The sequence below is a fragment of the Cydia fagiglandana genome, chromosome 27 (assembly GCF_963556715.1).
Source record: "Cydia fagiglandana chromosome 27, ilCydFagi1.1, whole genome shotgun sequence".
Lineage (NCBI taxonomy): Eukaryota > Metazoa > Arthropoda > Insecta > Lepidoptera > Tortricidae > Cydia > Cydia fagiglandana.
In genome coordinates, this window is record NC_085958.1 from 2,102,140 (window position 1) to 2,124,432 (window position 22,293).

General features: G+C 38.8%; 3 protein-coding genes across 6 annotated transcripts in view; 2 read left to right on the plus strand and 1 right to left on the minus strand.

The window, feature by feature from the left end:
- The window catches only part of LOC134677990 (arginine-hydroxylase NDUFAF5, mitochondrial), a 168,051-nt gene extending 151,304 nt beyond the window's left edge, over positions 1 to 16,747 (minus strand). The window contains exons 1-6 of one of the 2 annotated variants that reach the window (XM_063536427.1): positions 16,303 to 16,747; positions 15,295 to 15,446; positions 13,850 to 13,957; positions 12,616 to 12,761; positions 11,385 to 11,568; positions 10,346 to 10,554 (exon numbers count right to left, since the gene is read on the minus strand). In XM_063536427.1, coding sequence (XP_063392497.1) covers positions 10,357 to 10,554; positions 11,385 to 11,568; positions 12,616 to 12,761; positions 13,850 to 13,957; positions 15,295 to 15,446; positions 16,303 to 16,621 — 1,107 coding nt within the window. In that variant the 5' untranslated portion in view covers positions 16,622 to 16,747 and the 3' untranslated portion in view covers positions 10,346 to 10,356. Of the gene's footprint in view, positions 1 to 10,342; positions 10,555 to 11,384; positions 11,569 to 12,615; positions 12,762 to 13,849; positions 13,958 to 15,294; positions 15,447 to 16,302 lie in introns of those variants that run through there. The other variant, XM_063536428.1, reaches the window with a different exon arrangement.
- Positions 19 to 8,025, plus strand: LOC134677960 (uncharacterized). Of its 3 annotated transcripts, none has more exons than XR_010100138.1 (7): positions 19 to 1,099; positions 1,182 to 1,309; positions 1,791 to 1,983; positions 4,879 to 5,416; positions 6,091 to 6,247; positions 6,348 to 6,524; positions 7,048 to 8,025. XR_010100138.1 is itself a non-coding variant. In XM_063536393.1 (6 exons), the coding sequence occupies exons 1-6, from the start codon at positions 611 to 613 to the stop codon at positions 7,156 to 7,158; spliced, it is 1,251 nt and encodes a 416-aa protein (XP_063392463.1). In that variant the 5' UTR covers positions 19 to 610; the 3' UTR covers positions 7,159 to 8,025. The 3 variants fall into 3 exon arrangements, 1 of the variants encoding a protein (XP_063392463.1); XR_010100139.1 differs by having other exon boundaries at positions 6,091 to 6,243; XM_063536393.1 differs by lacking the exon at positions 4,879 to 5,416 and having other exon boundaries at positions 6,091 to 6,243.
- Positions 16,748 to 18,258: 1,511 nt separating the features above from the next.
- Positions 18,259 to 21,139, plus strand: LOC134677836 (small integral membrane protein 12). Its single transcript, XM_063536261.1, has 3 exons — positions 18,259 to 18,272; positions 18,649 to 18,778; positions 20,965 to 21,139. The coding sequence occupies exons 2-3, from the start codon at positions 18,649 to 18,651 to the stop codon at positions 21,090 to 21,092; spliced, it is 258 nt and encodes an 85-aa protein (XP_063392331.1). The 5' UTR covers positions 18,259 to 18,272; the 3' UTR covers positions 21,093 to 21,139.
- The last annotated feature ends 1,154 nt before the right edge of the window (positions 21,140 to 22,293 follow it).

Here is a 22,293-nt window from a genome sequence, read left to right on the forward strand (position 1 = left end):
CTACACCTTATAAAACAAAGTCCTCCGCCGCGACTGTCTGTTCGTGGGTTTGAATGTATCTTTGCGATAAACAAACTACTGGACGGTTTCAGTTCGATTTTCATGCGGTTTTCACCTATCAATAGAGTGATTCTTGAGGAAGGTTTACGTATATAATTTGTTGACTATAGTTCGTTTTTTTTAGCATTAGAAAGAACTTGCAAGAAGGTAAGCGATTTTGACATGTCTTTTAATTGAAAAACGCTTTTTAAAATTCAAAAACTATTACTGATGAAAGCAGAAGAATATAAATGATCGTATTAGATTCATAATTGTTACATATTTGCCGTAACTTATTTTTAAAAAGACACATCAAGATTGTTTACCTAATTTCTAATGCTAAAAAAAACGAACTATAGTGCGAAGCCGGTCGCTAGTTATTTAATAAAATATTATATTGTGATTTTTATATTTTTCTTATAAAATTCACAATTTCACTTCAACAATTCTTCATTTTTCTATTAATTCTCAGACTCCGGCACGGTTAGAAAGTTGGAAAAAGTCGTTAGGAATTGCATTAAAAGCAAATGATTATATTTGCCATCTTCATTTTAAAGAAGAAAATATAAATATGTACGAAAAGTTAACTATTAAAGGAGAGCTCAAATATATTCCTACACAAAGAAAAACGCTTAAAGAAGAAGCTGTGCCCACGATTGAGCATCAGTTTATTCCCATTCCCGAACATGAACTCCAAGCCAATACTATTCACATAGAGGAATCTTTCGAACCATACCCCAATCAACCTAAGGACGAGCAGCAACAACAAATCAATGCCGAGCAACAGGAATTATCAGAAGATCAAAATGATTCTAATAATTTAATGGATTATGAAATGATACAACAGGACTTTGCGGAACCATTGTTTAGTCAATATCAGGATACTAATGTAACAATAAATCCAATAGAGAATTTTAAAAGTAAGTTTCGGGCATTTTCGTTGTTGCCGCCTTTTTGGCTACATGCAGAAAATCCTAATGGGCTGGTATTTATGCGAATGGATCCAAAAACTCAGAAGATTAAACATCATATACGTTTAAACGATGATCTAACTGTCACTGTAAGTGTTTATTAATGTAACAATAAAATTCGGTTGGCATGATTTGAATTTGTAACGAAACATAATTGCTATTTAATTGCAGGTAATTTTTCCCAATAATGAACAATTGCCACTAAAGGAGAAAATTAATTCATATGACAACACCTACGATTACTTAAAATCGGTTGAAAGATGGCCTTTGTGCGTTGGTACTCAGATTGACGACAATAAGTAAGTTTTGGTAGATTGTTAACCAAGGGATGAACGCAGTGAGAGTATAGTCCGAGGCTAAAATGATGCCATTCACCCGAGTTAAACACTCTACTTTTCATTTCGAATACGAGGAACCTAGCCCCAAAGCTTGTACTATGGGTGTAGGCGATAATACAACTGTTTGCAGTTGTCTTATGAATATATATACCATAATGTAACAGTTGTATTTAAAATAAAAGGATAACTCGTAAGCCTAACTTTGATTTTATTTAACATTTTTGTCATTCAAAATATTGTATGTAACGGTACATTAAATAGGTCTTAATTCTTGAACCTATCCTTTTAAAACTCGACTTTTATGTGTATTTTAAGAACCCTTATTAATCTTATTATGTAGGTACCTGTAGATTAAAGCACTATTTATACATAAACAATGGTACAGGAGAATAATAAAAGATAAAAACGAATTTATCTAATATATAATTACATCAATTTTCAGATTTTGTAAAGGTGTGATTATTGGTGATGATACTTACGAAAGAAATCAACAGTACCCAAGATGTAAATCTTGTCGAATATTACGAAATCGTTTGCAGAACCGTAATTCCACTTCAACTCTATTACAAAAAATGGCAGAAGCAAAACGGCGCGCTTCAAATCTTGTACATAAATGCAAGCGTCTGAAGAGGACGGTAAGTCTTATGCCAGCTACATACGTACGATAAATCGTTGCGATAAGACTGTGCAGTCCGACTGTGCAGATAAATCGAACCGTGTGTATGACAAATCGTTACGATAATCGACAATCGGACAATCGGACTGCACAGTTTTATCGCAACGATTTATCGTTACGTATGTAGCCGGCATTAAAGCCGTAACAGACTACCGCACCGTGCCACGACCTTGATGGTGCGGTTAAAATATCTCTTTCACGCTCCAAATTATAGCTACATCCTTAGCCCCCTCCAGACTATGCGCGTGAATCGCGGGCGAAGCCGCGAACGCGAGTGTGGAGTCGATTTCGCAGGTCTGCGTTCTGGACTCCACACTCGCGTTCGCGGCTTCGCCCGCGATTCACGCGCATAGTCTGGAGGGGGCTCTTAACGCACGTACGGCGACCACCTTACGACTATCGATACGTGCGCCGCACCGCACTAAAGTCGCGGTATGGTGCGGTAGTCTGTTACGGCTTTTTATCAAAAACATATTAAATAAATAAATAATAGGGAACATCTAAAGGCCCCTGTACATAATGGGCCAGCGCCGGCCAGGCCAAGGGACGCTGCCATGCGGTAGAATGAGGTAGCAATATCACTTGCTCCCTCTAACGCATAAATGCGTCCCCCAGACTGGCCCACGCTGGCCCATTGTGTACTGGCCTTTACACAGGTCAACCTACAGTTGCCTCCAGAAACTCGCGAACTAAATTGACATGAGTTTGACAAATAAAATGATACCAGGAATAGCAAAGAAAATATAGTCAGGGGTATATGTCGATAAAATGATATCGATAAAAAGATGCACTTACTACCCATGTGATAATTAATTATAAAGGGGTCACAAACGATTTCGACTTGTATGAATGGGACGAGAAAAGTGGTTCATCATCATCATCATCTCAGCCATAAGACGTCCACTGCTGAACATAGGCCTCCCCCTAGAAAAGTGGTTGATTCGATTGTAAGATTGTGACGTTACCAATCAAATCAGGAGGTGCGGATGTGAAACTGACAATTTTCAATGTTAAGACGAAACAGGAGCTGATTTTAGGTAAATATACACATCTCGCTAACGGAAGCGGCTCCTATAACTAGTGCGATAAGGACAAGGCGAAAAATCCTTATAATATAATCCTTAAAAATCTCAAAAATCGAGGTTTTGTACTCGACTGTTTCCTCCTCCAAAACTTAACCAATCGTAACCAAATTTGGAAATCTAAATGATTATGAAATTATCTGTGCCGGACCGTGTTGCTTTTTTGGCCAGTTGATATCCGTTTTGAATACTACGTCTCTCATTGCGGCATAGTCAAAGAGGCCATTTTGGCCATTTTTGAAAGGCTCTAGCGCCTTAAAAAACAAAAATATCAAAAAAAAGCAAAACGGTCCGACAAATCATTGCTCTAGCATCAAAACCCACGCAGGAAACAGTCGAGTACGTTTGTATCAAGATATGACCACTCCTGTTGGCTCTTAATATGCAGGTTTGGGGGCAAGTTGTTTATATCAAGAGCTCGCGGTTGTCGCCATAAATCTAAAATTGGTGATTTAATTTTATACAATGTGACCGGTAGATGAGATTGATCGATAATTAAAGTTAGACCAAGAAAAGTCTGCAGCGATTTTGATAGCCCACGCAGTGCAACTGTTATTTAATACGTCATAATTGCATAGAATTTTGACGTTTAAAATAATACTTACACTGCGTGGGCTATTAAAGTTGCTGCAGACTTTTGGTCTAACTGTATTTAAATTCTGACCTAATCTTATTTTCCCTTCTGGGTCGGCCTTATTTGTATTTTGAGCCAAAATCACTGTTTCTATGTTATCACCTACAACTTGTTACTCTAGCTGTAAGTTTTCCTAACAAATAAAATAAAATAAATATAATAAAATATTTATTTAGTTACCTACAATATGTTTATCCAATATTCCTGTATTTATTACTATAAAATTGCACAATTTTCGAAATACCAAGTAACATTTGTAAAATAATTTAAATTACTTAAAGATACATTTTAACTGACCGCGCAACAGTAGCGCCGCTAGCGGTCAATTCTCGCGATATTCTCTAATTCAAACTTTTTTGAAAATATCGATATAAACAACACTGGCCAAACTGTGGTATCATTTGTGCACATTGACCTGTCAATTTAGTTCGCGAGTTTCTGGAGGCAACCTTAGCCCCAAACTAAGCAAAAGTTGTACTATGGGTACTAGGCGACGCTATAATATACTGTATTTGTATAATTGAAGACGTAAAATAATACAAAAAGAAACTTGAGCAAGAAGTTTTCATACATATTTTTCGAAATCATTTCGAAGTCCCTTAAGGCGTATCCAGATTAGTAAATTTTTCGCCAATCTGATTCAATTGCCCGATCGAATCAGGATCGAAGTGCGGATGCAAATACCAATTTGGCTCGCCGAATTCAACCGCCGATAATGACCGATATTACCGATAAAATGAAGTGCAGATGCAAGAATACCAATTTGTGAGGCCAGTCTGGATACCATTTCTGGATTTTTTCAATGTAGAGGGCTCTAATATCACCATAAATCTAAAATTAGAGATTGACGCCAATTTCATTTCTGATAAAATCAACCGATTTGATCAGTCCCGTCTGGATACCACTTTACTTAGCTGTTGTTTTTTATTCGCACACCCGCTTATAGACCAACAAGAAATTGTAGAAATTAAAAAGTGGCAACATCGTAGTGTCGTCCCTTTCAAATCAATCTAAGAAAACGGGACGACACTACGATGTTGCCACATTTTAATTATTACAATATCTTGTCGGCTTATAACTTTATACATTGTACCTACTTGAGTAACGAATTTCATATCGACCGTTCATATAATTGCAGAATATCCAATTAAGAGAGAAAATTTCCTTGGCTAAGGCGCAGTGTGCAAAGAAATCGGATACCGTAGTACAAGCATCTATTTCAAAACTACCTGAAGAATTTCAAAATGCCGTGAGATCATGTTTTGAAGCCGCGAAAAAAAATAATACAAAAGGTCGTCGATATACGTTAGAATGGATTTATGAGTGCATGTTGATACGTATAAAAAGCAGGAATACGTATGAATTTATACGTAAAAGAAATATTTTACCCCTTCCTTCTGTACAAACTTTAAATAAGTATCTCAGCAAAATCAGCTGTTCTGCATATGGATTCCAATCCTCTACTTTCTTTAGTTTAAAAGAAAGATGTGAGGCGATGAAGAAGGAGAAACGAGGAGTTATTTTAGTGGATGAAATGAAATTAAGTGAAGGCGTTTATTTTGATTCTCAAACCATGAAATTTAATGGTTTTGTTGACCTGGGGCAACACACTCCAGATAATTTAAAAAATACAACAGCGGACCATGCTTTGGTGTTCAAGTTTGTGCCTTTTCGAGGTAGATGGGTTCAAGCCTTAGGTTGCTTTTTATCGAAAAATTCATGCAAAAGCGAACCGCTACATAAACTAGTTTTAGAGTGTATTGTTTTAATGGAAAACAGCGGAATTTGTGTTGATGCTGTCGTGATGGACGGTGCACCTTGGAACCGAGGAGTATGGAAAATATTCGGTGTAAATGAAGACACTGTTAGCTGTGAACACCCTTGTGACTGCTCACGACGGTTATGGATGATTTCAGATTTATTAAAATGATTACATTTAGTGAAATGTTTTCGAACATCTACTTTGGATGATAAGCTACAAGAGTTCAAGGTTAATTAAGAGTAATGCATGAGTAATGATAATTTTAAAAATATACAAGGTGTAATTATTATATCTGACCAAACTCTGAGGGGTGAATATGTAGGTCATACTGAACAACTTTTACTATAGCCAACCCTGAAATCACGAAAAAGAAATCGCCTGTTTAATAGAAAACATTGACTCTACTGATTCACCGCAATATGTATGAGACAGCAGATTTTTTTTCACGATTTCGGGGCTGGTCCCATAGTATAAGTTGTTAAGTATGACCTATATATATTCACCCCTCAGAGTTTGGTCAGAGATAACAATTTCGCCTTGTATAAAATGATAATACGAAGTCAAACTAATGTAATATTCTTTTTTCAGACCCCTTACGGAACTGTGAAAAAAAGACATTGGGAAGCGGTATTAGAGGAAGAGAATTATCGTCAGCCTAACTTAAAAATCGCTTACAAGTTAACACCAGCGCATTTGAAACCGAAAGGTTTTCAAGTAATGAATGTTCCTCTTGCAACTGAAGTATGTACCTATAAATATAATCAATAATTTTCATTGATTGTCCGGATTTATTTCGTAGGACTTTCGGCTCATCAAAACTAATATTATTAATCTTATAAAAACAGGTGTTTGGTCATGAAATTTCGGTCGCCATGGCTCACTATCAACCCTATTGCGAGGAATTGAAGGATTCAACTGCAACACAAAAATTTATTGATCTTGTATTCAATTTGATACAAGCTTTGTCTTCGCGTATACCAAGAGATGCTCTGTACGTGAATGAAAATTGCAGACGAAGAAAGGTAAGAAATAGTTGGCGATTAAAATTAAGGTCAATGCGGAGAAGACCGTCTATCAGCTAAGTCCGTCTACTCACTATAACATTTAAGGGAAGACCGTCATAAAGAAAGACCGGCCGGACGGTGCCTTAAACCAGAAGTAGCCAACCTTTTAATGTATTTTTGTTAGTAGATACCTCTTATAGTGAAGAATATTTTATGCCGATTATAATTAGAATTAATATAATTATGCGTTGCTGGTAGTGAATATTATGTGTTAATGTTAATATGCCGGAACCGCCGCCGCCTCGCAACCTGAATATATCCCTTGGCACCTATACAGCCTATACTGTAATTTTTAGTTTAATATAAAAATTAGGAACATTTAAAAATTTGTATGGAATATATTTTTTGCTCCTTACTAATATCTGTAAATGTCTACTACTGACTATACTTTTGTGTAGAGAAGCGGCCGTCCCCTTTCCTCTTAATATTTCATTGTATAGCTTTGAATCTTGTTTACTTAATGAAGAAATACTTTTTTCAGGCAATCCAGGAATTTTTAGAATTCCTTGCAGACTGGGAAAAGCTCGAAAAAAAAATACCTGTGTCAAGGAGCACGTTAACTGGATTAAAAGTAACTTGTAAAGTTTTGTGATACAACAAATTGTAGACTTGTGATACAATTTACATATTTGTAAGAATTTTCCACTACAAATTTGTTACTTGTGGTACGCACATTTGTATTATTACAAACTTGTAACTTGACACTTGTAAAATTGTAATTGTAAGTTTTGTGGGATAGGCCACTGTCCTTACATGCCTGTTGCAAAGTTAGTACTATTATAAATGCAAAAGTGTGTCTGTTACCTCTTCACGCTTAAACCGCTGAACCAATTTAGATAAAATTATGGAGATAGTTTGAGACCCGAGGTCCTATATTTTTTATTGAATAATAATTTTGACTTGTTTTCAGAGATTTTTCTCCGTCATGAGATATTCGTGTGGAGGAAACGATCACCCTGATCCCAAAATGTTTGCACAAGCGATTGGCGTCTTGTTTTTCCCTAATACGCCCTCCGAAAGGTTGTAACGTTTCCGGCAAAGATTTGCTGAAGAACTTACTAGGAGCAAAGGATATGGTAACTGGTTCAAACGAGGCTAAGCAAGCATGGCTGGAAAGCCTCGACCATATACTAGATAATGGTGAACCATTGATTGATGGTTATGAAGACCATGACTACAACGAGGCTGTCACCAGTGACGCGGTGCAGTCTTACATTGCTGGGTACATCGTCCGCAAATTGCGAAAAATCGTAAAATGCAATAATTGTTTGAAACTCATACAAATGAGTCCCAATGAGGGAAAAATGTTAATGAGAAACGACGTAATCGATAAAATGGATTTATACGGCGGGTTAATTTATGCTAGTGACGATCTATTCAATCTGACCAAAATGATAGAGAAATGTGTGTTAAGAGCAATAAGCAAAGCTTTAACCAATATGGAGACGATCAGTGAAATTACGCAAGAATTACAAAAAGAAACATTGATAAAAGTTGGATGTGCCGACCATTCCAAACAAGTATCAAAAAAAATTATCGATATGTACGTAGTTATGCGAGCCCACTTTCTGGCAAAATATGAAAATAAACGTTACGACGCAGCCAAAACCAAAACTAAAATGAACAGGAAAAATGCCAAGTTATTGTCTTAATTACTAGTAGTTCGCCCCGAACTAAGAACTCGTATTCGCTGAAAACTACTGCGCACACTCAGGTTTTGATTTCCAACTCAATCTCACTAGTGATACCTACTAATACTTTATATACGAGATTACCGCCACGTGGGATGTTGACTCGACGATCATTGTTGCGATAGTCGTCTCGGATTTTTTTCCGTCATGAGATATTCGTGTGGAGGAAACGATCACCCTGATCCCAAAATGTTTGCACAAGTTTACCGATTCGCGTCTCGTTTTTCCCTAATACGCCCGGTTGTAATGTTTCCGGCAAGGATTTGCTGAAGAACTTACTAGGAGCGAAGGATCTGGTAACCATTGATTCATGGTTATGAAGACCATGATTACAACGAGGCTATAAACCAGTGACGCGGTTCAGTCTTACATTGCTGGGTACATCGTCCGCAAATTGCGAAAAATCGTAAAATGCAATAATTGTTTAAAACTCATACAAATGAGTCCTAATGAGGGAAAACTGTTAGTGAGAAACGACGTAATCGATAAAATGGATTTATACGGCGGGTTAATTTATGCTAGTGACGATCTATTCAATCTGACCAAAATGATAGAGAAATGTATGTTAAGAGTAAAAAGCAAAGCTTCAACCAATATGGAGACGATCAGTGAAATTACGCAAGAATGACTAAAAGGAGCATTGATAAAAGTTGGATGTGTCGACCATTTCAAACATATATTAAAAAATGTTATCGATATGTACGTGGTTATGCGAGCCCACTTTCTGGCAAAATATAAAAATAAACGTTACGCCGCAGCCAAAACCAAAACTAAAATGAATAGGAAAAATGCCAAGTTATTGTCTTAATTACTAATAGTTCGCCCCGAACTAAGAACTCGCATTCGCTGAAAACTACCGCGCAGCGCGCACACTCAGGTTTTGATTTCCAACTCAATCTCACTAGTGATACTTAGGTAAGTAATACTTTATATACGAGATTACCGCCATGTGGGATGTTGACTCGACGATCATTGTTGCGATAGTCGTCTCAGCGGACGGTCTCATAGCGAAGAGTCTCGACCAACACCTAGAGACTGGATCAAGGGTCAGATGCAGGCAAATTGTGACAAAACATTCGCTGATGTTAACAAGAAATAACTCAAAATGTAGTCAATATGATGGGTGCTGAGAAAGGGGCGGCTACAGGGCCTGGGGCCTAGGGCGGCAAAGACTGCAAATCCGCCACTACATTATACATATATAAAAATGTGTTCGGGTGTTTTTTTTTTTGTTTTGTAAGTGTTTTTATATTTTACTTTTATATTAATATTAAAAACGAAAAACAAAAAAGAGCCTTTTATTTCTCGCCGGTAAAACAAACACAATATTATAAACTTAAATTTACATTAGGTTTAGTATTACAATAATATTTAATATTCCTCAAATCAATGTTCTATTATGCTTGGTTATGTAATAAGTAGTAAGTAATTATATTTTTTTCTTGTAATTTATTCTGCAACAACCCCTCCTGTGAGGGTGAAGGCCTCCTCCAGTGATGCTGGTCATCACAATTTCTGTTCTCTATCTTTTTCAACTTACATATGTATATCAATATTAATTTATATATTGGTATTAAATACCTACAAATACAAATAATAAAAAGCTAATAAATACTCTTATCGGGATTCGAACCCGGGACCTCCTGCTTCATAAGCGGGGTCACTACCGACAAGGCTAAAAGACCGTCAATAATTGGTTCACGATGCACAGTGGCGCCGCGGCGCGGCCTATTTAATGTTTTTGAGGGACACTTTTTAATACATGAAGATTGTTTTCCTCATGTTTTGTACTTATAGAAAATGACAGCCATGACGTCTCCAATTACTAAATGCTCTTATGTGGCAAATCGTTATAGTCGCACCAATAAAAGTCTGCAGCGGATTTGATAGCCCTCGCAGTGTAAGTGTTATTTATACGTCATAATTTCATAGAAGTTTGACTTTTAAAATGACACTTGCACTGCGTGGGCTATCAAAATCGCTGCAGACTTTTTACGGTCTAACTATATTACCTGAGGAATAGCGCTCACGCCGACGCTCAAAAGGCGCTAGTGTGGGATGGCCCTTAAAATTAAACAAATGAAACACAATTCAACAATTTATTTCTTATCATCATCACTAAGCTCAACAGTCTTCACATCCTTAACTATTTCATCAATCCGGTGGAGATCCTTAAGGGAGAGCTGTCCGGAGCCGCGGGGTAAAGGCTGCGGCTGGTCGGGGGAGGGCTTCCAACCCAGGAGGTTCACTATCTCGAAGGTCACCGGGACCCCGTGGGACTTGTGCTCTGGTAAGTCCTAAAAAAAAACATAAAGAAAACATTTCCACCTTCATTTGTAAAAATTGATGCAAGGAATAAAAGGCTTTTTTTTATAAGTTCTGAAATGAAAGTTATTTTTGTAAGGCAAATATACTTGGCCAAGCAAATCTTGTCAGTTGAAGAAGGCGGCAAATTTGAAACAACGGGTTAGCAACACTACGTTTGAATTATTCGTTTTTTTTTTAAATCTTTATTTAAAAAGCATAGTCACTTGAACTGTTCCAAAATTGCGTGTAACTTATATCTTATCTGTGGAACTGTTTTGTTTACATTTCATCATTGTTCTATGTACATTGCTGCTTTTTATCCTCGTGCCGCCCAATGTACATTAGGATGTACACTCAGTTTCGATGGAATGTCAACCTTAATCAGAAATAAAGTAGGTAGCATTTCATTTGTCTCGTAAAATTTTCGAACAAATGAAACCCAATTGAAAATACAACAAGATTCTAATTTCCTTGGCTATAATTTTGTATGGTGGGCGGCACGAGGCTATAAATCATAAATCATTTATTTTCGTGATAAACTTAGTGTACATTTCCTCCTTTTCCTTTTAGTTCGTTTCCTAGGGATACCAATCTTTAGTTTGATTTACATTGCTACTGACATATCCGGCTTGACATACTATAGTTTAGAGTTACACCAAGGAAAGTCCGCAGCGATTTTGATAGCCCACGCAGGGCAAGTGTTATGTATACGTCATAATTTCACAGAAGCTTGATGTTTAAAATAACACTAGCACTGCGAAGGCTATCAAAATCGCTGCAGACTTTTCTTGGTCTAACTCTACGCTACAAATACACTCACCTTCCCATACATCTCTTCATAAATCGCCGCGGCGGCAAACTGCACGTCGCGGTTCAACCGCAGCGGGCGGTTAAACGCGGCGTTCGCCTCGCCGAGCGCGCGCAGGTCGTTCATCACGTGCCACGCGCTCGGATACCACACTGTGATAGTGTCCACGTCGACGGTTTGCAGCGTGTAGCCGCTCCTGAAAAACGCTCGTTTTTATAACCGCCCTCCGTTACTTTAAGGGCCCCCCCACATCTAGCGTCTTTCGAGCGTCGGCGTCTACAACTGTATGGCCGCGCTCGACGCAACGTCGACGCAACTGCGCAGCGACGTCATTTTCCATAGCGCTGACCAGACGCCGACAGACGCCGACGCTCGAAAGACGCTAGATGTGGGGGGCCCTAAGCGGTATCCACACGGGATGATCAAATTGACCGATTTGATCAGCGCTGGTGGCCTAGCGGTAAGAGCGTGCGACTTTCAATCTGGAGGTCGCGGGTTCGAACCCCGGCTCGTACCAATGAGTTTTTCGGAACTTATGTACGAAATACCATTTGATATTTACCAGTCGCTTTTCGGTGAAGGAAAACATCGTGAGGAAACCGCTGCGGAATAAGACCTAATTTACCCTCTGGGTTGGAAGGTCAGATGGCAGTCGCTTTCGTAAAAACTAATGCCTACGCCAATTCTTGGGATTAGTTGTCAAGCGGACCCCAGGCTCCCATGAGCCGTTGGCGAAATGCCGGGACAACGCGAGGAAGATGATGATCTAAAATTAAATTGGCGTCAATCTCCAATTTAATTGCCAATTTTAGATTTATGGTGATATTGAAGCTGGTGGTAACTCGTGCGGCTTTACTTAGCAATAGCAGGGATGGTAAACTCCTGACTTCGGTCAAACTCGGCTCCGCTCGGCTCAGCATTGCTCCGAGCAATTATTAGGGTTGGCACCACTTGACTTCCTTGTGCGTGCACGACCACAGATGAGATAATCACTTGAATTTTGACAGCCCTAAATAGCCGAAAGGGATAGTGCCATATATTAGAAAGGGACAGCATGATTCGACCCTGAACCGCTGTCAAACTTCGGTTTTGTAGGATATTTCGGTTTTTTTTTTTGAACAATAAAGATTTATTTATTATTATTTCCTTTCTGTACGGTAGTACTATTAATTATTATGTGACAATAGACAAAGGATTAGCAGTTCGGGACCAGCTAGAAATCAACAAACTATAACATACTTACGCATTCAAAAGCCCCCCTATATCCCTCACTCGCACGAAAGGGGAGATGTGGGGGGTCATCCCCCCCAATCTCTCCGTGTCGGCTAGTTGGAGAGACTGTCGGAGCTCCATGAGGGTGTCACCACCGAATAGAGATGCTATGAATGCCTGCGGAATAAATAATAGTACACTGTACAGTCAACAACAGAGCTATGAATACAGGCAAAGTGCCAAAAATATGTATACACGACCTTAATGTACAGGCAATAAAGTACTGTATACATATTTTTGACACTTTGCCTGTATTCATAGCTCTGTTGTTGACTGTACAACATGGGGCGTAAGTTGAATATTGCAAACGAGAGTGAGTTAAATCGCGACGGCTTGCCGGAGCGATTTATAGACTCGAGTTTGCAATATTATTACGCCCCAAGTTACACACAATGTTTTTCATCACACTTGCGATACAAAAATTAAGTATAAAGACAAAAAACTGTTAATTATGGCACTAGAAACTCCCTAGGGAGAACGCCTTTTCTATAACTCCCGCTAAACCTGCGCGCAATTCCACATTTACTGAGCGAGTTAAAAAACTAGACATCAACATTTAATTGCGAAATTTATTCAAGCATACTCTTTCTATATAGTAGATTTTACGCGCGTCCAAACTTCCAAAGGGTCTACCGCTAACATCGTAAGATCGAAAAACGTACTTTGCTCTCTCTCGCTCGAATATGCAAGAGAGATAGGTGCAGGTGAAATAGAGTTCAAAACCAGGTGGGAAATATATTTTTCACCACACCAGCTCGAAAAGGCTTACTTTGCACTTCTAAAACTGATAGCAAAATTGCATTTTATTCACATGTGAGGCAAAGATATTAAAGGCAAATTTTGAGTTGTTTTCTTATGTTTGCTTGTACAGTTGACTTTTAAATCATGATTTTGGGTGATAAATATTATTTAATAAGATTAATTTGGATTTGATTTGGTTTGATATTTTTCATTTAATATTTGCTTCGGGTTGGTGTGGTGAAAAATATTGTGTTTCACTTGGGGTCAAATTTTGTATAACCTTCGTGCTTTGAAACCCTCGCTACGCTCGTGGTTCAATTTTGGAATCTTTCTCTTGCTCGGGTATCAATATTAGCACGAGCGGTTAAACAACAACTTTGCCCCCTTGTAAAACAAATAACTATTCTCAGCTTATAAAGTGCTCTCGGAAGTGGGAGTTGAGGTTAAACTAAGCAAGTACTTACGCCATCAGGTTTCAGCACTTTCATGATTTTGTCAAAAGTTCCAGGTAGGTCGTTGACCCAGTGCAGACACAGCGAGGACACTACCAGGTCCATACTGTCCTCAGGCAACTGAAATAATCACAAAAGCTGGTAATCGAATTTAAACTGTTGTGAGACATACTAACATTGAATAATTTTACGGTTTAGACTCACTTGTTTTTAGTCACTCGCGCGACATGTTTCGGAGAGCCTAGGTCTCCTTTCGCAAGCACTAACAGTGCGAGCAGCGTTCACGACGGCCGTGTATCGCGTACTGCGGCTCGCCGCGTCGCACGCTGCGCGCGCGCCGAGAAAACAGGCCGCGTAGCCAAGATGCCGATCGCTTACGCTCCGTAGCGATCGAAACGCAACTGTCACTGTCGCACTAATATGAAAGAGTGATAGAGAGACATAATGCTTTTCGTTATCGAAGCGATAGCGATTGTAACCTTGGCTAGGGTGGCAGGTTGGGGGAACAAGTGAGTCTAAACCGTAAAATTATTCAACAAAAGCTGATAATTATATTGAATCATCAACACCCGTTTTTAGAGTTCCGTACCCAAAAGGGTAGAAACAAGACCCTATTAATAAGACTCCGCTGTCCGTCTGTCTGTTAGTCACCAGGCTCTATCTCATGAACCGTTATAGCTAAGCAGTTGAAATTTTCACAGATGTATTTTTGTTGCCGCTGTAACAACATATACTAAAAAGTACGCAACCCTCAGTGGGCGAACACGACTTGGTCGACTTGCACTTGTAAAGTAAATACACTTTATTGCTCCTTCCTCGCGTTGTACCGGCATTTTGCCACGGCTCATGGGAGCCTGGGGTCCGCTTGACAACTAATCCCATGATTTGACGTACGTAGGCACTAGTTTTTACGAACGCGACTGCCGTCTGACCTTCCAACCCAGAGGGGAAACTAGGCCTTATTGGGATTAGTCCGGTTTCCTCACGATGTTTTTCCTTCACTGAAAAGCGACTGGCAAATATAAAATGATATTTCGTACATAAGTTCCGAAAAACTCATTGGTACGAGCCGGGGTTTGAACCCGCGACCTCCGGATTAAAAGTCGCACGCTCTTACCGCTAGGCCACCAGGCCAAAAACACTTTATTGCACCACAAAGAAAAATACAATAACAGATTTACAGTGAAACTAAAGGATTTACAGTGTATCTTTGGAAATAGATAGAATAGATGTTGCTGCGCAGAATAAATAATAGTACTAGGTACAGAAGACTCACTCTCTAACAAAACGCATCTGTTACAATCAGGACAGACATGGCCGCTAGGTGGCGACAGCGCCAACGCGCGGCTTATGGCTAGCCACCAAAATTGGTGTGGAACGGATGTACTTGTAGCTACCTGTTGCAAAGCGACAAAATCGCAGAGTGAGCCATGCCTGGTTGCGGTATAAAAACTTACATCAATGTTCTCTTCGTCCATAACCCGTTTCTCAAACTGCACCCCGTCCCCAATGATGGCTTTGTCCAGATGCGTCTGTGATGTGTCACAGAGTGTGACCTTCTCCACGGAGTCTGGCAGAAGGTGTCTGGAGACATAACCACGACCAGCACCTGGAATTTAATTGTGATGTAAAAATATTATTAAATATTATATTAGATAATGTGTAGGTAAACGTTTTATTTTATTTCTTCTATTTTTTTTATTATTTCTAGCTTGTCCACTGACATAGGCCTCCTCTAAAACTTTCCAGCGTTCTCTCTCCTGCGCTTCTCTGCTCCAAGCTGGTCCAGCAACCTTCTTTATATCATCAATGAGATGAGTTGATGAAATATAATGAATTAATTATTATTACCAGATTGTTAATAGACATATTTTCTGTTTCGGAAATCAGAATATAATAACTATTCAGCCTTTATTCGTCCCATTGCTGGGCACAGGCCTCCTCTCATGCGTGAGAGGGCTTGGGCTATAGTCCCCATGCTAACCCAATGAGGATTGGGGACTTCACATACACATTTGAATTTCTTCGCAGATGTATGCAGGTTTCCTCACGATGTTTTCCTTCACCGAATTGCTAGTGGTAAAAATTAAATTATATTTTGTAATTAGTTCCGAAAAATTCATTGGTACGAGCCAGGATTTGAACCCGCTACCTCCGGATTTAAAGTCGGACGTCATATCCACTCTGCCACCACCGCTTATGGAACTTAGAAAAGAAACTAAATTTTGAAACTTCAAGGTCTTGTTTTTTTTGTCTCTATATTTATTGTCATAAATTGCTCATTTTCTATATATTCGACCAGATTTTATTATAAATTAAATGTGTATTATCATCCCAATTCTACACATACTTCTCACTTTGAATCTAATAAAATGAAGCTTGATACAAAACAAAATTTAATCTGAAAACATGAATGAAGGAGCTATTTATGTATTCATTCAATCCTATTAGGTTTCTCCACTTACCAAGCTCCACAGCATTTTTGAATAGCCTCTTGATATCCAATATTCTATCAGCCGTACGCCACCCAACCTCTTCTTTTATATATTCTGCTAAATGATAGTCCTCCCTCTGTGCCGACCGCTCCCTTTGCAGAATCTTCGCCTGTCTGTCGAATATGTTCATAGTGCGGTACACAGAGCTCGCAGTCTTCTTTTTCGCGGCATTCGTGCCTTTATATCTTACTAAAACTTTTGCTGCATTACGTAAATATTTACATTCGTATTTTATGCTGTTTAACCAACATAGTCGGGTTGTGACGGTAAGTAGTTGCGTGTGAGACATTTTTATATATTTTTTAACTATTTAATACTATGAATAACACAGTTTTAACATAATTTATACACTTTAATGAGCTACGAAGATATACGATTCTAGGTTGTTTTTGTTGCTTGACAGTTGACACTGACAGTGACATAACAATTGCGTTCAGAAACGACCGAAAATAAGCCTGGCCACACGCGCACGGAATTTTCCATACGGAATGATATGTGCAAGCGAGACAGCGCTATGGATTTGTAGAGCGACATCCCGGTCTCCCAAACTGAACCGAAAAAAAATTCAGTGCGTGTGCGGCCAGGGTAAACCAAATCAATCAATTGTATTTATAATCAATACACACGATCAACTTGTCGCTACAAAAATACTATGTTAGCCCCATAGACTTAATAATATATAAAGACGGCGACTCAGCGAGCTGTCACCGTTGCCACTTTTGTTTAGTGTACGATTAACAATGAGGCCCACGTTGCTGTAGCCATGTCGATAAAGTCATATCGATAAACTATCGACATTTCTTGCAATTTTAATTTTACTTCAAAGGCTTAACGATACCTAAAATGACCAAAAACGCTTTTATTCTTTATTGTGGTTATCATTATAATCAATACACACGATCAACTTGTCGCTACAAAAATACTATGTTAGCCCCATAGACTTAATAATATATAAAGACGGCGACTCAGCGAGCTGTCACCGTTGCCACTTTTGTTTAGTGTACGATTAACAATGAGGCCCACGTTGCTGTAGCCATGTCGATAAAGTCATATCGATAAACTATCGACATTTCTTGCAATTTTAATTTTACTTCAAAGGCTTAACGATACCTAAAATGACCAAAAACGCTTTTATTCTTTATTGTGGTTATCAGATCACAATTTTATAGTCACGCCCCAGCAGGGAACCAAGGGAAAGTTCAGATATTTAATTAAAATACATAAATACCTCCTAAAATAGGTGTTCCGCAATAATTGAATTATATTATTATATTATAATATGTGACGTCCCACGGGTAAAGGTACCTTATGGCGGTTGGCGCTTACGCTATTATTAACACCGCTCCAATATTGTTGCGGCGCTATGCGACGTAAGCGCCAGCCGCCATAAGGTACCTTTTTCCATGGAACGTCACATATATTCATTATCCATTAGCATTTCAATTATGTTTATGTTTAACGAAGATATTGAAGCTTCAATTAATCGCTATTTCGTTCCGCTGTGTAGCGTTTATCGATATATAACATGATTAATATCGACTTTTCACATCCATAAAAGAGCACACATATACGCTTTTACGTACACATACACAGCCTGGGCGCATCAAGAAAGGCAACACTTGATTTGAAGTCCACCTTGTCAACAGTATGGTTGTCCTTTTTTGACAAACGGCATTTTAAAAGAGCGAGGAGAGAGAAATGATACTAGTTGCTGCGTCGTGAAAGAGAATGGAAAACGTTGGGCCCTTGGTTAGCCCATCCATAAATATCATCTGGAAAAAAGTTATTTGGCGTGTTGAAAACGCTTCAAAACTGTCAATTGTGTTGGCTTAAAGAATTCGCATCCAGGCCATCGTTGTTAAAAAAATTACAACAGTGTCAACATGACTCGCATCCAGGTCATAATAGTAAAAAAAAAGTCAATAGTGTCAACTTTGAAGGTTATGGTTATGCCGATTTTTCATTTAAAGTTTATTTTACAGTGTAAATAAACGTTAATTAACTATTTATATAATTATTTAGAGTCTGATAGATACGCTCCTGTAATCTAATCACAGTAAGTAGCCACAACTCCAATCATTATTAATCAAAAAATCTCAACATAGGTTATGTTTCCAAGTTTACTAGTAAAGTTATAAAAGTAATGGATATAATAGCTTAATAGTTGAACAAAACAAAGCAACATTATTTGCAAGTGATAAACTGTTAGAAGATAGAAGAACTGTTACAGGGGCAATATATAAACATTGACTTACCAGCATTATTACAAATTATTTTGAAAAAACACAGTATACTTATAATAATAAAAATTTTCAGATGTGGCCGATACTGATGCAGTTTCTCCGGAGCAAAGCTCCATATTTGACACTCCCCTTTGCAGCCGTCATAGGCGTTATAGGCTACAACTTGGAGGGATACTTCTCTGATAGATACACTCCTTATAACAGTGAGTAGTCCTTATATCTTACCTATTTAGGTCTAAGGCCTGTGCAAACTGGATGTGTGTGCGTAGACATGCTGAGAGACAGCGCACTGCTTGTGTGACCTGTGTAGTGCTCCATTTTTGCACATGCCTTGCCAGCCTTGGAAGATTTGTTACTAATTAGGGACATATTTAATTACACAAACGGGTCTACGCGATTGTATTGTATTGTAGTTAGGGCGATTTTCCGCAACTCGACGTCTTGAGCCTATTTTGCGTGATAGGGGGTGGGGTAGTCCTGCCAGCCCAGCTCCTCGAGAAATCCTATCAAACCAAAGCTGGTACAACTCAGCTGAAACATCGAAATTTAAGGTAAAAATGAAATTGTATTGCGGTAGACGTGTTTGTGTGATTAAATATGTGTACAAAACGCGAGAGTTTAAAGTGTTAATTAGGGACATGAAAACAAAAGCTAAATAAAAAGTGTATTCAACAAGCGTCTTATTTCTATCACAATTCTCATTATCAGCAAACTTCACACCAGAACCTCGTGAAAGAGCATTCATCATGATCACATCCGACGGTTTAGACCAAGGAATCATCGGCACAGTGATCCACAGATTCGAAAATAAAGGTCTAAAGCTGGTCGCTCTAAAACTGATGCAATCAGAAGAGTTACTGATACACTACAAGGATACTAAATTGGAAATATCAGGACCTGTTATTCCAATGGTTTGGGAGGGTTTAAATGCTGTCAAAACCGCACAGAAGATGCTTGGTACTTCCGAGCCTCGGCCGGGGACTATCAAAGGAGACTTTTGTGTTAAAGATAATTGTAATATAGTCTATGGATCGGACAGTGTGGAGACTGCAAACAGAGAGATATCTCTATGGTTTTCTGACGAAGAATTTGTTAAATGGAAACCAGCTATGGATGAATGGATTTATGAATAGGTTTTGTTTTTTTAATTTTGTCTTATACACGTTGAATACTAGAATATAAAAAAAAAAACTGTGATTATTAAAAGTGTTTTTCTTCAATAACACCCATATTTAAATGGCTGTGTGTGAATGTTTGTTGTAAGGTACTTGATATTACAATACAATACTTACTAGTAAATTTTTTAATTTTTATACAATTTAATTTTTTTTGAATAATTAAATTTGTCCTAAATTGGGACATATGGTTTAGATATTTTTGCACTTTGTGAGCTTTAAACTAGAACAGATTCTTAATATTATTCAGATATGCACAGATAGTTCTTTGAAATTTCTGAATCCTATTATTTTTACTACATTATAACTCCCATAGTGTGTGCGTGCGTGCGTGTGTGCGTGCGTGCGTGTGTGGGTGCGTGCGTGCGTGCGTGCGTGCGTGCGTGCGTGCGTGCGTGCGTGCGTGCTGCAGCCATATCTGAATCAGATCTTTAATATCTATTGTTCTGACAATCGGTCTCTGAAATTCGTCACGGATTTTAATTATTGAGCCATTTAGGATTCACTTTACATTGGACATTTCATGCCGTTAATATTGACAACCAAATTAGCATGAACCCTAATGGCTCAACAATTAAATTCCGTGACTGTATCTTTAATAAACTATAGATGGTCAAGCAAATCTTGTCAGTAGAAAAAGGCGCGAACTTCAAACTTTTCTATGAGACGATACCCCTTCGCGCCTTGGAGCCGCCATTAACAGGCGTTCCCCTCTGTCGAAAATAGGCGGCCAATGGTCAACCACATGTCAACCATATGTATGGACTGACGTTTATCTGACATGACGTACCTATACATTTGATGTGCCCCTCCCCCGCAAAAAACGACTATTTTGTACCGAAAATTTTAGACATGGCGTCTCCGTTGGTTATATCCTCTAAGCTTCGCGCCTACATTTTTCAAATTTGCCGCCTTTTTCAACTGACAAGATCTGCTTGACCAAGTATAAGGCCCCATTCGCACGACAGCTTTTTCAACGCGCGTTAAAAAAGCGTTTGAATGACACAAATGGATAGCCATGTATGTATTCACACGACAGCGGTGGCGTTTTTATCAAGCGTTGTTGGATTTTCGACTTTAAGCCTTGGTCGTTAAATCGGATTTAGAGTGCGGACAGATTCAGAAAGCGCTTTTTTAACGCGCGTTGAAAAAGCTCTCGTGCGAATGGGGGCTAAAACTTAACAACTCTTGACATAGACAATTTGTAATTGCAGAAGCGATAGAAGACCAGAGACTAGAGAGGCAGGAGGACAAACTGCTCGCGGACCCGACCAATGTTGAGAAGCTGAAGTATAAAGAAAATGTTTTAGGGAAAAATGTGTCACCGTCATTACAAAAATAGATAGATAAAAAGAAATAGACCAGTAAAGATGTAAGAGTCATTCTATAGATGGTCAAGCAAATCTTGTCAGTAGAAAAAGGCGCGAAATTAAAAATTTCTATAGCCCCCTCCACACTCGTGCGCGAATCGCGGCGCGAAGCCGCGAACGCAAGTGTGGCGTCGATATTCCCAGACAGCGAAATCGACTCCACACTCGCGTTCGCGGCTTCGCCCGCGATTCACGCGCATAGTCTGGAGCGGGCTTATGAGATGATATCCCTTCGCGCCTACATTTTTTAAATTTGCCACGTTTTTCTACTGACAAGATCTGCTTGACCAAGTATATCTATAGAACTTGTTTACTACAGCCTGGCAAAAAAGAGTACAGATTAAAAAGTGGCAACACTGTAGTGTCGTCCCTTTCAAACCTATTTATATAAGAAAACGGGAGGACACTACAGTGTTGCCACTTTTTAATTTGTACTCTTTTTTGCCAAGGTGTATGTAAACACACTCTGACCCGCTCGAACCATTTTATCCCTTTCTAATATATGGCACTATCCATTTCGGCTATTTACGGTTGTCAAAATTCTGTCTGTGGTCATGCACGCAAAAGGTCAAGTGGTGCCAACCCTAATAATTGCTCGAAGCAATGCTGAACTGAACGGAGCCGAGTTCGACCGAATAACTCGGACATGAGAAATTCATTTTTACGACATATCATGTATAGTTGCATAGAAAAAAATTGGCTTATCCGGTCAGCAAAATACCCCACAATTATACTCTAAACGTGAAATCTTTAGGTCGTATTTTGACTGGCCGATGTCGAGACCATGGGTTTGGACGGGAAAGATAGAGTCGGACCAAGATAAGTCGCTGCAGCGATTTTTATACCATAATTTAAACGTCATAATTTCATAGAAGTTTGACGTTTATAAAACACTTGGACGTCTGTAGGTACTATAAAATTCGCTGCAAAATTATCGTCTGACTTTGTACTTATACAATGTGTCCCAAAATTCAACGATAAGCTGGCACCAGGGCCCTATTTCACCAACGTGACAAATGTCGCATTTGTCGACATCATTGTTACTGACGTCACAGGCCTCCATAGGCTACGGTAACCGCTTACCATCAGACGGGCGGTGTGGTTGTTTGCCACCACATGTGAATTTAAAAAAAAAAAACTCCACTATATCGCCAGTAAATAAGTATTTATTTT